Source organism: Leptodactylus fuscus, chromosome 4 (assembly GCF_031893055.1).
Source record: "Leptodactylus fuscus isolate aLepFus1 chromosome 4, aLepFus1.hap2, whole genome shotgun sequence".
Lineage (NCBI taxonomy): Eukaryota > Metazoa > Chordata > Amphibia > Anura > Leptodactylidae > Leptodactylus > Leptodactylus fuscus.
Window position 1 is genome coordinate 143,332,506 of NC_134268.1, and position 16,061 is coordinate 143,348,566.

The 16,061-nt window shown below is 42.4% G+C and overlaps 1 protein-coding gene and 1 long non-coding RNA gene across 2 annotated transcripts; one reads left to right on the forward strand and one right to left on the reverse strand.

The window, feature by feature from the left end:
• Nucleotides 1–2,112: 2,112 nt before the first annotated feature.
• LSM5 (LSM5 homolog, U6 small nuclear RNA and mRNA degradation associated) lies at nucleotides 2,113–9,802 on the reverse strand. The gene is made up of 5 exons (XM_075271169.1): nucleotides 9,634–9,802; nucleotides 9,352–9,447; nucleotides 8,401–8,428; nucleotides 5,007–5,079; nucleotides 2,113–2,362 (listed from the first exon to the last, which is right to left on the reverse strand). Exons 1-5 carry the CDS (start codon nucleotides 9,677–9,679, stop codon nucleotides 2,330–2,332), a joined length of 276 nt encoding a protein of 91 aa, XP_075127270.1. The 5' UTR covers nucleotides 9,680–9,802; the 3' UTR covers nucleotides 2,113–2,329.
• A 102-nt stretch (nucleotides 9,803–9,904) lies between these two features.
• LOC142201373 (uncharacterized) lies at nucleotides 9,905–13,069 on the forward strand. Its single transcript, XR_012715500.1, has 3 exons — nucleotides 9,905–10,199; nucleotides 10,889–10,981; nucleotides 12,886–13,069. It is a non-coding gene; the product is annotated as an uncharacterized LOC142201373 (long non-coding RNA).
• Nucleotides 13,070–16,061: the final 2,992 nt, after the last annotated feature.

Sequence of the window (16,061 nt, forward strand, 5' to 3'; positions counted from 1 at the left end):
CTTCGTGATCGCATTGTGGTTCTTTCCGCAGCGCTTTGAAGAGAAAGTTCACAGTTTCTCTTCCCATTATATCTACGGGAAAACCGCCGGCATTTCTGTAGATATTATTGACATTCTGCGATTTGCAAAGCCGCAACGGCTTTGCAAATCGCAGCATGTCCGCACTGCATTTTTTTCCGCAAAGTGGGCATGGGATTCGCATGAATCCCATCCCCTTTGCTTGCACTATAAAACCGCAGATTTTTCCCGCAGCGTCTCTGCTGCGGGCAAATTGCAGCGTTTACGTCCCGTGGGGCCCCAGCCTTAGGCCGAGGCTCCACACAGTGTAAATTCTGCTGCTTTTTACAGTACCTGCAAAGTGGATGGAATTCTGACTAATAGCATCCACACATTGCAGAAAAATATCCGCAGCGGAAATGCTGCAATTTCAAAAACAGCAGTATTTTTGTAAATCACAGCATGTCAGTTTTACCTACGAAACACTGGCGATTTCCGTGTAGGTATAATAGAAAAGCGCAATGCATTTCCACCAAAGTCTTTTTAGCATCGCTTTTTGGCTGCGGCATGCTACGTGGGGTCTTAGCCTTAAGCTGACACGTTGCAGAAAAGTAGCTTTTTTTTTAAGAGTTTGCTGTGCTTTTTTGAGCTAAAGCCAGAAGTGAATTGAACAGAAGGTAGAACAGTTAGTCCTTCAGATATATTTCCCATTACTTTTGGCTCAAAAAACTGCAGAAAAATCTGCAACAAAAACAGCTGTGTTTCTGCAACATGGCGCCTTAGCCTAAAAAGGGGTTTAATTTGAAAAATATTTCAAAAGAAAAGGCACAGAGCAGCCAGCAATAGAAGGTAATGCCCAACAAACCTTGGAGACTTCAATGGGCTCCTGGCTGTCATGGCAATGGATCACCGGCCCTGAATCTCATTCCTTTTTAAAATAGTGGCATCCATGCGCCGCAATGGAAAATGGTGCCTCACTCAGCTTTGACCATGGTGTAGGGGCCTTATTGTTCACGATCAGTACAGGCACAGATTGTAGGCATTAGTGCTGGGTCTTTGCTGTATAATATGGTGCGGCGGCTACTGCGGCCATTTACCTGCTGCCTTAATTATATACCCACCAGGCTTAAATTGTTGCTTTGGGCCACTATAAGGCTGAGGCCCCACATTGCAGAAACACAGCTTTTTTTGTTGCAGATTTTGTTGCGGTTTTTTGAGCCAAAGCCAAGGATGGCTACAAAACAAATGGAAAATATATAGGAACTTCTTATACTTCTAACTTCTATTCAATCCACCTGACTTTGGATCAAAAAACCGCAGCAAAATCTGCAATAAAAAAAAGCTGCGTTTCCGCAATGTGGAAGTCTTCACTGGAAGCTGCACTGCCCCACTTCCGACCAAAGCAATGTGACCGTCACAGAGAAACCCAGGCACCCCACAGCTGGACACGTAAAGAAGAGTGTATTCCCCACCCACCTCCCCTGCAACACCTGTCACCTGGCCCACGAATCAAGACCAGACCCAAAAGCAGAGCATTGCCGTCCATCTCCCATTGCCCAGAGGTGCAAGAGAACAATTGCCCAAATCTCCCACGCTACCATAGAGCACTCTGGTTTGGTGGGTTGGGGATCCCATGGCAGAGGACCCCTCTACAAGGTACCCAGGTACCCCTACCAGGAGAAGGAGGTAATAGACCAGGCTTCCACAACTGCTCCTCAATAAAGACTTACACCGCACTAGGAATTTAATTCCTCCTCCGGGCCTGTGCCACAGTGAGTGTGGCCACCCAATATTTAAAGAACAACCAGTTCCTGTCTGAGGAAGAAGGCGCTCTCTCCAGGGGTATCAGTTGCGCTTGACCCATCTAAGGCCCCATATTGCAAAACTGCAGGTTGATTTTTTTTTTTATTTTTTTTTTTTTTAGCCAAACCACGTAGTTGATACAGAAGGAATGTGAACTATCTAGGAAGTGCTTATACTTCCCTCTGCTCAACCCACTCCTTTGCCTCAAAAAACTGCAGAAAAATCTGCTACAAGAAAAACCAAACTGTTTCCGTAATGTGTGGCCTCAGCCTAAAATCTGTTTTTCTCTTAAATTATAGACACAAAATATCATTCATACCAAAACATAAACCTTTAATTTAGAAACACACTGAATACAACCATTGTATCAAAATAAAAAAAAAGTCCATGTATTCCTTCAAGAACACCATCATGAAGGTATGGAAAAAAACATCTCTACTAGAGCCTTTTCTCCTCTTTCAGGTGGAGAGGTCTAACAAAATCATTTACATAAAGCTGATGTAGCTGAATTATCCACTTTCCAGTCCATTTATACTTCAGGACCTTCTCCTCCAGGTACAAGCTGTAAAGGATATACAGAATTATGAATTAGAATAATGTAGGATAAAAACAACTTATACTATATTTTCTCATGAAGTACACAGTACAAATTCTTACAAGCAAAGCTTAAAACATAATAAAAAAGGGAATGCAAAACTGCTGTGGAATAGATCAAGTGGCTCTACATTATGTGGATTATATCAAGTTACTGTGCATAAAGTGAACATACTACCTAAAGCTATTTTCATATGGTGAATATTTGGTCAACATTTAGCATCAGCATACCAGGACAGGTTCCAAATAGCAAAAGAGGTACAAGTCTTTTAACCACTTCCTAACACCTGCCAGATGGCAGGAAATTCAGCAGTAATGACTGATTTCAGGCATTAAGCCTATATTTGCAGCTCATTTCTTGCGTTCCATCTAAATCCAACCCTTAAGGCTCGTTTCCACGATGTAACGCGCCACGTGAGTGTGCGCACTCAAAACAGATGCCATTCATTTTAATGTGTCGGGTCACGCGCGCTACTCATTGAAATCAATGGGTTAAAAAGCCTCCCATTGATTTCAATGTGTAGCGCACATGAGCCGGCACACATTGAAATGAATAGCATCTGTTTTGAGCGCTCACATTCTGACATGTGTACACATGGGAACGAGCCCTTACCCTTCCACATACTACAGGTACAAATGCTGCACCGTGAGATCACTGAAAACATTCGGTTGCTATGAGAAATGAGTAGCATTGCAGTCTATGGTACTGGTGATCTAATGATTACATTTTTTTTTTCTTTAAAACAGGTGTCAAACAAGCCACTTTGCCTAGAATAAATAAATACAAACTAGGCATCTGTGTCCAAAAATTGCCGAACGATAAAAATATTTATCCCATACAAATCCTGACAGTACTTGCCCATAGACTAGTACTGGGAAGTGGTGTTCCTCACTGCTCAACATCATCGATGGGTGGTAAGGAATGCTCCTTTGACAGTACAACGCTATGGACCATACTGTCAGAAGGGGTGTTCCTCACCCCCAGCTAGACTGTCAGGAATGCCCTTCTGACGGTAAAAGATATCGGTAAAGGCACAGATATCTCTTGCATGGAGGCACATAACAGGAAAGCCAACATGAATTCAGCGCACTGTTGGCTTTCTAGCAGTATGTAAAACCACATGTGCCCAAGGACATGAAAGGTCCTCTTTGTCCAGTTTCAAACAAAGATTGAGAAGCAAAAGGTTATTGTTTGTATAATAAAAGGTTATACAATTTTCCTATACTTTCTGTATCAATTCCTCATGATAGATATCTGCTTGTCATCACTCATTCTGCTTACTACCAGTGAAACACCAGTACATGGTCATGTGATGAACACAGGTGCACAGCTATCAGACATCTGCCTGGTAACAAGCTGTGCCCCTGTGTGTCCATTGCATTACCATGAACTCATTTTTATCTACTGGATTAGCAGAATGAATGACAGCAAGCAAAAATCTAGGAAACCCATGAGGAATTGATACAGAAAGTATTTTGGAAAGTTGTATAACTTTTTACTATACTAACAATAACATTTGCCTTTTAATATTGATCTGAAACCGGACAGCTTCTTAAAGGGATTCTACCATTAAACTACTTTTTTTTTTCTAATTACCACGTTGGAATAGCCTTAAGAAAGGCTATTCGTCTCCTACCTTTAGACGTGGTCTCCGCCGCGCCGTTCTGTAGAAATACCGGTTTTAACCGGTATGCAAATGAGCTCTCCGCAGCAATGAGGGGCTGATGAGCGCATCCCCATTGCTGCCCGAGAGCTCTTTCCTGCGCCGTCTCCTTCTTCTGCAGCAACTCCGCCTCTTCTGGCTTCTCTTGCTCTTGTAGTTCTATACAGGAGCATAGAGAGGCCACCCCAAAATGGCCGCTGGCCGGCTCCTGTATTGAACTGCAAGAGCGGCTACCCAAAAATGGCCGCCGGCCATTTTTAGGTAGCCTCTCTTGCAGTTCAATACAGGAGCCGGACGGCGGCCATTTTGGGGTGGCCTCTCTATGCTCCTGTATAAAACTACAAGAGCAAGAGAAGCCAGAAGAGACGGAGTTGCTGCAGAAGAAGGAGGTGGCGCAGGAAAGAGCTCTGGGCAGCAATGGGGACGCGCTCATCGGTGTTTCAGCACTGGGGCCCGCCCTCATTGCTGCGGAGAGCTCATTTGCATAATGGTTAAAACCGGTATTTCTACGGAACGGCGCGGCGGAGACCTCGTCTAAAGGTAGGAGAAGAATAGCCTTTCTTAAAGCTATTCTGAAATGTTCATTAGAAAAAAAAGGTAGTTTAATGGTAGAATCCCTTTAAAGCTCTGTTATTTCAGAAAGGGAATGCGATTCAGAACTCTAATCAAAGACAGCCATTGACAGAACTCAAAATCACACCCCCGGTCTGCTCCTGCCTGACAATGCCTACCTGACAGTACAGGGTCTAAATAGCATATAAAGCACCAAAACTCACAACACTGATTGTTAGGACTGGTGGGGGAATAGAGAAAAAATTCCAACTGTGCCAGAATCAGTACAGCAGTGCCTATTAATTTAATGTAAAGAGTTGAGCTTGTTGGAGGTGGTGAAATACTTTGTAAACGTTGCCTATACAGACAGGTAAACAGATTTTTTTTGTCTTTTACCATTGTTATATTGTTTCCATTTAACAGAATTTGATCGAGCTTTGTAATTCGTCTGCCTTCAGGTGTAATTTCACTAGAATTGAAAAGAAAAACAGATTAACAAAGCAACAAGAATAATTTTAAATCAAATTGCAATTCAAAAAAATCCTCTAAAGATAAGATAATCCTTTAATAGTCCCACAATGTGTTTTAGAGCAACATGGATAATACAATAATATATTTCGAGAAAGAACACATACAAGCTCATAGCAGATAGAAATGATGGAGAAACTTGGAGTTATAGCAACTAAGAAGAAACAAAGTCTAAGGATCATTTAGTTCTCTGTGCGGAGTGATCTCCGCTTAGCCTGATGTTGATTATACAGCCTGACCATGGTTGGGAGAAAGGATTTTCGATAACACTCCTTCTCACACTTGGGGTGAAGCAGTTGGTTACTAACAGTACTGCCCAGTGCTGTCACGATCTCATACATGGGATGGGAGTTGCTCTCCAACATGGTGCTCATCACAGACAGTATTCTTCTGTCACCCACCACCTGTACTGGGTCCAGGGGGCTCTCCAGGACAGAGCTGGACCTCCTAGTTAGCCTGTCAAGTCTATTTCTATCCCTGGCTGGTATGCTACTCTGCCAGCAAGCCACTCCAAAGAAGATGGCTGAAGCAACCACAGAGTTGAAAAAGGCCCTAAGAAGTGGCCCCTGGACTGCAAAAGCCCTCAGCCTCCTGAGCAGGTAAAGCCTGCTGTGACCCTTTCTGTGCAGCGCCTCCAGGTGATCATCCCAGTCCAGCTTAGTATTGAGGAGAACACCCAGGAACTTATAGGTCTTGACTATCTCAATGCCTGTCCCCTGGTTTTGGTGCATATTTCGAATTACTAAAGTCCACCACCATCTCCTTGGGCTTCCCAGCATTAATCCTGAGCTGACACTATTCAACAAAGATCTGGTTTAAGTCTCTGTATTCCCTGTTGTCTCAGTCTGTGATGAGGCCTATTATTGCAGAGTCATTGGACTACTTTAGTAAGTAACAGCTAGATGAGTTTCACCTAAAGTCAGCAGTGTACAGTGTGAAGAGGAAAGGGGCAAGAAAATATTTAGAAAAATCTACCACTAATATTAGCAATTGGCAAAGACCAAGTTCACAACTATGTGAAGAGTCCTGTTTTTATGCTCAGGCATTAGAGCAGAAAAGTATCAATTCCTAATGGCCCGTTCACATGGGCACAGAGGAGGCAGATTATGGCGCGGAATTCACGTCATAATCTGCCCCCTCACAATGGTGGTCTATGGAGACCGCTAGCAGCTTGTTGGCGCTAGCAGAAAAAAAGAAGCGACATGACTTTTCTTGATGCGGATTACGCCTCAGGAAGTCAATAGAAGTGAATGGGAGGTGGAAACCGCGTCACGGTTTTTTTTACGGTCCTTTCACTGTCCAGGAGGGGAAAAACACCTGTTTTTACCAAAAAACGCTCCAGAAAATGCTCCAAAAAACGCCTCAAGGTCAATTAGGAAGCTTTTTTTTTTTTCCGGACCAAATTACGCCACACGTAATTCACATGTGAATTTAGCCTAAAGGCATAAATTAGACTGTGTCGAGGGCCTCCACTGCAGACTGCAACATATTCATCTTAAAATAAAACACAGCATGCAGCAATATTTTTGTGAAAACAACAGACATCGGAACCATTAAGGTTCCATCATGATAAGTCAGGAGCTTTAGGTATCCGTTGCAAGACAGATTGGTCAGAACTTGAATTCCACACTATTATTTTTTTTTTTTTTTAAGGAAAGTTCTGATTATACAACTTGTTTCAATTAAAATATCTAGATTTTGTACCTCCTTGGAAAAGAAATTCCACTAAAACTTGCTTTGGATAACTTATATTAGAACAAGGCAGCAATGAATCGACAGCACTAACAGTTTTTTCAGGGTATTGTTCATGTCAGCCTATAATTCTTCATATGGTGTTGCAGGTAGAGAAAGCTGAACCTCTAGCAATGAGGCAGCTTTTTCTTACAGGGCTTCAGAAAGCGACTTAAAATTGGCACCATTTGCAACTAGCCCAGCCACGGCACTGTCGCTTTAAGTAAAATCCTGATTTGTTCACCTAGCAGACAGCCATGGTACACTCTACAACAGTCTGCTAGGTAAGGCTCCGCTTATACACTGCCTGGCTGAGAGGACCAAGAGAAGCCCTGAACTCGCCTGCAAAGTACAGTGAACTTTGTGTGTAGAGGGTAGTTATTGAACAGAGACCTGTGGGTAGAGGGGTCGTATAAGCAGTGAGTTGCGGGGGATTTGAGGAGGTTGAAATGAAAGAATAGTAAGCTTTAGGAGTGGGGGTATAATGAAATATGGTAAACCTCACGATGGGCGGTTGTGGAATATATTGAGGAACAGTGAGCCTGAACAAGAATATGATGGGGAACATATCTAGTAACTAGATACATAAGGAATGGTGAGCCTGAATATGAGCAACGAGGCTGTACACATATGCCTAGAGCCCCTCCCCCCATGCAGCTACCGGTGATTGTATGATTTTACTGTATAATCGTCCGATCAGTTACCACCACATCAACATACACCTTAAGCCTTTTAGAATATATGCACACTACCACTTGGAAGGAAGATGTGTGCTGCTACTCATAGCAAGGCCATATTCATACATCTGTATCATGCTCTGGCCATTCAGGAACTCATTGCTTTATAAGTCATTATAAAGCAGGGAGTTCAGTAAGGCCAGGACATACTAAGGACCATGTTTCCTGGTCTTCACACAGTTGTGTGAATTACTGCAGAAGTCTTTATTATAGTTAATTCTTTATGCATTTAAATTTGTCTCCTAATTTTTTCATGTGAATGTAGGCTAATACAATACAAAAGAGGTACATAGAAAAATCGGCTGGTTACTGCAGAGTGTATTATTCTTGCAGACAGCTCAGGTTCGAACCTTTGTGTTGCACGCTTGGTCCCTGCCACGGAGACTTTCTACATACAAGACCTATTATTCAAGGTTTAGCATGCTATAGAGCAGAAGGTTAAGCAGACTGGTATACAATTTTGTGGGAAAATATTTAATATAAGCCATCATTTATCCAATGGAAGCTCTGCTTGTTCTGTGCAAAGAAGTCAAGGAGGTGGTCTGATGAGTGACTGACAGCTCTCTGTATGCATAATCAGGGGGGAAGATGTCAGTCATTGGTAGAATTGCCTCCTTGACTTAGTAAAAAGAGCAGAGATTTCAATGGATAAATGACAGGTTACACCTGATTTTTTTTTCCTGTAAACCTAAATATCAATTTGCTCAGCTCCTTCTGCTGTATAACAAGCTGCCTGCAGGTTTACAAATTTCCTTTAAATACATAAGAAGAATAATGTATTGAAAAGTACTTACAATTCTGTGACATCTTCTAGTACCATGTCTGAGCAGTAAAGTGAAGGAAATACGGTAATAGAAACAACAAACACTATTGTGTCAGTACTTCCATCCTAATAACCTAATATAGTTAGTGCTGGTCTTTAAAATCTTAGGCATGCACAACCGGCTCTGCAATAGGGCTTCGGCAGAGCTGACTGCGCATGTGTGCGGCCATTTTCTTCTGGCTGCTTACACGAACGTACGCCTAGGATTTTGAAGACCAGCGCCAGAAGAAGACGCAGAGGAGAGGCGTTCCAGAAGAAGATGAGGCGATGCTGGAGATTTTTCAAGCAGTATTGGGGACACCCCCAATGCTGTTTGAGCGCTGGGGAATTTCCTCAGTCCTGTGAGAAAAATCATTTGCATACTGCAGAAAACCAGGCATATCACCAGAACAGCGGCGCGGAGAAGACTTCTAAAGGTAGGAGAATAGTCTTTTTTTTAAGGCTTTTCCTACGTGTTTATATTAAAAAATGGGATTCTAAATAGAATCCATTTAAGTGTGGGGAGAACAAGTCTGTGCTATGAAAATTTTCAGGTGAGGCAATACCCTACTTTTTGGGCCTCAGAATACCACTTTTTGTGACACACACATTTTGGTGCTGGATACACCCCTTTTCTTAGGACCTGGCGGGCTCATGAACAGGTCATGTTACGCTAGGGTCACAATAGCGTTTGGCTCTCCGTTGTTCAGGTATGCATGGGGACCTAAAAGACAGAGAGCCCAAAGCGGTTACCTGCAGACCCTACAGACTATAATAGAGTCCATTGGGCTTACGCTGGTTTTATAGTGAAACCCGAAGAAACAATGTGAAAATAGCCTTAAATTTAAAACAAAACCCTGCTAGACTGGTGGCATTCCAGCACAGTAGTTACAGTGTAAGTGTGGCAGAAAGTTCCCTGAGGTTCCAACAATACAAAGGATACTAACAAAGTCATCAAATCCCAGCAGCGTGCCCACAATCTCTTTATCACTCTTCATGACAATGTGGATGCGAGATCCTATACACTTATCCACCAGCTCTGTGAAGACACAAAGAGAAGGTTAGAAATCAGAGCATCAATGTCCTGAAGGACTACAAGACCCAGCATAACCTGTCCTAAAACGTGTCTGGGGCGTAACACTGGGGTTCTCGTTCTTCAGCACCAGAAGGGCCACAGGTGGCCTTCATAATGCACGACCCAATACTGCTCAAAGAATATACACACCGAGCGGAAGTAACTGTGACGGGTTGGTGGTGACATTAGCCGCCATTTTAGCCTGCACTCCTGTAGTCTCTCAGATACTCGCGTTTTCGTAATTGTCCGCCTTCAGATAGGTTCTACAATCAAACGCCGATGTTACATTGCGCGCAGGCCCAGTAAGCGATCCACTCAGACTCTACTAATCAATAGATCGTCGTCCGTCTGCAGAATATTACGTAAACTAGTGGGCGGAGTCGCTGAAGTTACGAAGCAGAATCGAAGCTGCGAGAGCCGGTATAGGGCATAGAGGGCTGGTTATAGGAACGCCGTGATTATAGATGGGAGGCGGCCATATGACATACAGCTACACCTCATCTGCAATGTGGATTGTGGGCAGGAAGATGGCAGTGGTTCTTTATGTTTGTCATGTAATGGTGAAAGCTACTCGTTCTAGTTACTCTGGGGCTCATCCTTGAAGTGACGCAGACGTCAGATACTAGCATCACTCTAGAAGACAACGCGCGTCGTTTACAGCTATAGTAGTTTTACAAAACAAAGTAACTGAAGGTGTTAATTGAGTCAGAACTACGGTAGGTGCATCTAACTGAAGGTGTGGTTACCAGGATGCACTAGCCCTGGGTTGAGCTGAGAAATGGTACTTTCCAATGGCAGTCTGAGTCACCCTTGCTGGAGCAGTATTCCTTTTTAACAGCACACACTTATCTTCAAATCCAAAACTTCTATAATACCAAGGTTGAGGGGTGCAAATTTTCAGGGGTTGTCCTGTGTGACTGAAGGATAGCGGCAGGATCATGTAACTTTACCCTTATATATGTATCTTGCACATTCTATCTTCCACAAAATGAGCAGGGATTAATCTGATCTATCAGCAGAGCAACAGTAAGAACCTTTAGCTGGTGTATCCCAGCCTAACCAGGGACTCTGGCTCAGTCTTTCCACTTCTTTTTCACATTTTTCCTCCTAACACCCAGGAATGAAGAGACTAACTCACTCACTATAAACACACGAAGGAATAAACTACCCAGAGTTCCAGAGAATACCGAACGCATTGATAAGCGGTGAGCAATGAAAACACACAGACCCAATAAACTATAATGCGCTCCGTGTGTTATCCGTGCGCTGTCTGCACGAGTCCTGCGGAGAGGAAAGTAGTTCATGAAGTAAAAAAAAAATTGCCTGGGTGCATGCGCAGTAGCCGTAGTAGAAGCCGCGTGCTACTGCGCATGCGCCCAAGCAATTTTTTTTTTTTTTTTATCAGTGTCCGCGAGCAAGCGCCGGAGGACGGGACCCGAAAACATTGGAGGAAGAAGATGAAGACACACCCAGAATGCCCGCCCAGGGTGCACGTTCCGTAAGTAGAGCACATTCTTTTTTAGGTTATTATTTTAAAACGGGGGGGGGGGGTAGTGTAATATAACATTTACGGTGCCTGAATAGCCTTTTTAAAGGCTATGCACGCAAATGTGGGGCTCTAGCAGCATGATTTTGCTGATAGAGCCCCTTTAATTTGAAAAATATTAACTGCAGAAATTGATGGCAGAAACACAATCTTCTCTGGTCATTATAAGGAAAAATCTTGCAAAAAAGACCCAGTACTGTTTAGCAGCTAGTATCCTAAATCACACAAGAATAATGCAACATTCTTCTCCCAAAATACCAGCATTTTGTCTCGGCACCGAGGTGTCTACAGACCGAAGGGATGCTACATGATAGTATATATGGCTTTGTCTTTTGAGATGTGTTCCTATTATCAAATTTTTAAATTAATTCTTTTCAAATTAATTGGAAAATGTTTAAGGGCTAGTTCACACGTAAAAACCTCCTGGCTTATTTTGGTCCTGAAAAAAAACGCTTCCTAATTAGGAAGCTTTTTTTTTTACCTTGCCAAGCTTTTTTTTTTTGGAGCTTTTTTTTGTAAAAACCGCTTCCAAAAAAAGCCAGGCTGTTTTCCCCTCCCATAAAGAGAATTGGCTGAAAAAACCACTAGCGTTTTTTTTTTTTTCTTCGCGGTTTTTTGCAAAAAAAAAAGCGTCGCTTATTTTTGCAAAAAAACGCGCGGTTTTCGCCTCCCATTCACGGAAAACGCCTGAAGAAAGGTCATTTCGCTTCTTTTTTTCTGCTAGCTGAAAAAAACCTAGCAGAAAAAAAAACCTAGCTGTTCACATAGGGCTCCATTGTAAAGGGGCTGATTTTGAAGCGAAATCCGCTGTCAAAATCAGCCTCTTTGCCCACGTGTGAACTAGCCCTAAATGGTTTTTCTCATCTCAGTGTTTCAGCAGTCTGCCTGCAGCCCCTTCTTCTCACTTCCTGTATTTCTCCACCAGCCACCCCCCCCCCCCCCCAGCTTGCTGAACAGGCCTGAGAAGGATCATAATACTTATGCAAATCAGATAATATGCACACACTTGTATAGCGTGGACTCAGTGTTATCTGTGTGTTTACATAGAGAAATAGCAGACTGACTTTATCAGCTAACTGCAATTAGCTGAATGGATTGTCCTGCCTGCAAGAGCAGTGAAAAGTCAGTTGTCTGTGGTTATGGCAATGCTTTGTAAACAATGGGAGGAATAAGTTCACATAGCAGGCAAACAAAGCAGCATCTCTAATGCAATATATTTAGGAAAAGTCTTCAATATACATTAGCTACTAGTATAAATAGGATCCTTGAGATGGGACAACCCTTTAACTTTCAACTTCTGATGTGTGTTCTATGTGCTATTGTGCATAAAATATGGTTATATGAAATTTCCAAATAATTGCATTATGTTTTCTTAACATTTTACACTTACACTGTGTCCCAACTTTTTGGAAATTGAGGTTTATTCCATGTCCATCTATCTAGTCCCATTTTCTGCTGCCATTTTTTTTTTTTTTTCAGAAAATGCTGCAGATATTAATTTAGTCCATAGTGAAATAAGTTAATTGCTACTGTACACAGTTTTAATTATTTGTCATTTTGTAGTGTTTTTGAAGTCTGTTACAGTGATTAAACACGGGTAATGCTCTAGGTATCACAGTTTTTATAGCACTTTCGCTCTTTAAAACCCCAGTAGAAATGACTATCCAAACAACAAAACCATTCAAACATTTGAAAAGCATCTAGAGTAGATGTCGGCATCAAGCTACGACTAGGAAGAGCATAAGATTTCTTAACTCAAAATTTGAGCATATGTGTTTTTTACATAAAAGTAAAGGCAGTGTGAAACCAGTAATATATTTGCTAATTGTACAGCCTTCTTGTTATTTACGTCTCAGGAGGTGGATCATCGGAGATCTCTTCATCACCATTGTCTTTTCTGGACTGAAGAAAAAGAGCATGCACAAGAGTAGGACAGTTTGATGGAATGGCTATGGTGGCACCAGAAATGGTAGAGATATTCTATTTTCTGAAGTTTGTCCATGATGACATTTGGCTTTTTCATCTGTGGCCTCCTCAAAACCAGAGAAAATTGCAACATGGAAGGAATGCGCCTGTCCACAATGTATTCACATGCTGTAGGGGTTCTGTGTTAAAGCCTTCTGTATGGACTGATCTTAATAAGTTTTCAATAAAGAATCAAGCTTTATTTATTGCAGCAGTAAACAGGGCCAGCTTCAGACAAAATGGGGCGCTGGGCAAAATTAAAAGTAGGGCCCCACTTGTACATACAACATAGTTACATTATGTTAATTCAATGTGCCGCAGTGCCTATCACTGGTACTTACAGGGGGGGGTGTTCTTAATGTCTTTTAAGTAGTTGTTTGTAAATTTGTAATTTTTTTTGCCTAGGCAAACTAGTTGCTTCTGTGCCTTATCTTTAACGTTCAGGTGTAAAAGCAACAAGGCACATGCCCTTCTCCACACTAAAAAATATTTATATACATACAGAGTTATTAAATATGACCGCTATACCAGGACTAAATACTGTCACATCAGCCACTGACCACTATACCAGGACTAAATACTATCACGTCACCCGCTGACCACTATACCAGGACTAAATACTGTCACATCACCCACTGACCGCTATACCAGGACTACATATTGTCATGTCAGCCACTTACTGCCAGATTCCCCCACTGACCTAAAAATAGCTGATTTTATTGTATAATGTTCCCCTCACAGCACCAAACACTTCATGACTATCAGAGTTTTCTCCATTCCCCTTATGAAAAACACAACCAGATCCCTTTTATTTGCAGATGCCCCTCATAATGTTAGCCAGCAATTAACCTCTTCCTGCCCTGCACTGTAATAGGACACTGCAGTAAGCAGGTTCTTCTTAGGAGCCGTGTTCTCCTGAGTGCTGATGCCTTACAATGACATACACTTCACCTCTGCAGGTTGGACAATGGTCCTGGACAACCAGAAAACTGATGCCGATGATGTGTATTTAAAGAGAACCTTTCATGTCCTCAGAGATGTGCGTTATTACTGGTATATACTGCTAGAAAGCTGACTGAGTTCAGTGCAGTCAGCTTTGCCAGTATTCGCCATGATGGAGATATTGATGCACTTAGTTTCGGCACCTATATCTCTCCACTGTTGGAAAGGTGAGCCTTCCAGCCTAGCGGCATCACTGGGCAGTGTAAACGCCCCTATGACACTACAAGGCTATGGAGCAGTACAGTCGGGGGGCGTTCCTCACAGCCCCGGAATGACGCTGAGCTATAAGACCCGCTCTTCTGACAGTGGAGAGATATTGCTGCCGAAATTAATAGCACCAATATCTCCAGCACAGAGGCACATACCGTGAAAGCTAGCAGTGCAGTAAATTCAGTACACTGCATCTTTCTAGTGGTATATAATACCACCCATCTCTGAGGATATGAAAGGTCTAGGTATAGGACAGCTATAGGACCTGCTCCGATATTCAGTTTGGCCCGGACACACGGCCACAAAAACAACGGCCGTGTGTACGGGACCATTGAAATATAATAGTCCATACTTTTATCCACAATTGAGGATATAAAGAATGGTGATGTGCATTACAGTTTAGTAACTCCATGTGCCTCATATTAATAGCAGTTAACCCCATCATGTCCCTCACATTAACCCCTGTGTACCTCACATAAGACTTACTGATATGTGAGAGACATGGAGGTAATAATAAGGTATCTTCATTATTAGTACCCCCCTATATTTCACATATTAGTAACCGTTATGTGAAGCATACAAGGGTTAATGTGAGGGACATGATGGGGTTAATTGCTAATAATGTGAGGCACATGGAGTTACTAAAACTAAATCACCCCAAATGCCTGACATTAATAGGCATAGCAACTTCAGCAGGTACCTGTGTGTTTTTTCACTTTACTTTACTCTCCTCTGCTCCTTCTCTTCTGTGCAGGATGTAATGGCAGAAGCTCAGCAGGGTCCATCTTCTGTATAGCGATAAACCCCGCCTCCTGGGCTCTTCTCAGCCCTCTTATTGGTGGGCAGAGAGCAGCCAGAGAAGGGGGGAAGCATCCTGAGAGCGCTGAATAGAGCTTCCTCAATCAATACCTCCAGCTCCTGCGCTGGCTGCTGTGTATTAGCCGCCGCTGCAACTACACATACTGTCCTTGCGACATATACTTACCCTATATTAATAGGGAAAGTATTCCACCGCCAGGTGGCCCCTGCAAGTGCTGGGGCCCTGGGTAATTGCCGAGTTTGCCCCCCCTAACGCCGGCCCTGGCAGTAAATGGATATGTCTGTCTTCATGGATAAGGGGAAACTGTTACAAATCTCTAGGCTGAGCAAAAAAGATGAGCAGATATATAAGTGATCAGTTATACTGAATATTTGCCCATAATATTCTAGAACTGGGGAGCTAATAAGATTGATGTATAATATATTGCCTGAAGATTATATAGCATTTAAATGGTGAATTGCTCTTTTTAATGCTTTCTAGGAAGAAAAATAAAATAATGACATAAGGCAACATCAGTGAGTTATTAATGTTTATAAACAAAGTTACATATTTAAATAAATGTTTTATTTGGTAATAAAAAGAGACATTTAAGATTTCTATTAAAAAAAAATGTTGTGTGCATAATTTTTGCCAACCTCCCAGAATAACCGTTAAAAAATATTTTGTGAGTATAGTCTGTTATGAATAGAGATGAGCGAGTAGTATTCAATCGAGTAGGTATTCGATCAAATACTAAGGTATTCAAAATATTCGTACTTGATCGAATACTACTAGCTGTTCGCAGTAAATATTTGATTTAGAACCAGCGTTGATTGGCCGAATGCTATACAGTGTATAGCATTCGGCAAATCAACACTGGTTCTGTAGCAGGCTCGTCCTTGCTAGTTGGGAGAGCAGGCAGCTTGCTGTTACGAGGGAGCTGACTTTTATTTTCATAGGAATGAATTGACCAGCGTTGATTGGCCAGTGTCCAGCATTCGGCCAATCAACGCTGGTTCCGCTGGAGGCTCGTCTGTGAGGAGGCAGAGTCTAAGA

Coding starts and splice junctions, on each gene's coding strand:
- LSM5 (XM_075271169.1), bottom strand. CDS start 9,679: ATGGCGGCTAATGTCACCACCAACCCGTCACAGTTACTTCCGCTCG. Junction 8,429..9,351: donor GGGATTTGATGACTTTGTTA/GTATCCTTTGTA, acceptor TTTACTGCTCAG/ACATGGTACTAGAAGATGTC. Junction 5,080..8,400: donor CTAGAAGATGTCACAGAATT/GTAAGTACTTTT, acceptor TTTCAATTCTAG/TGAAATTACACCTGAAGGCA.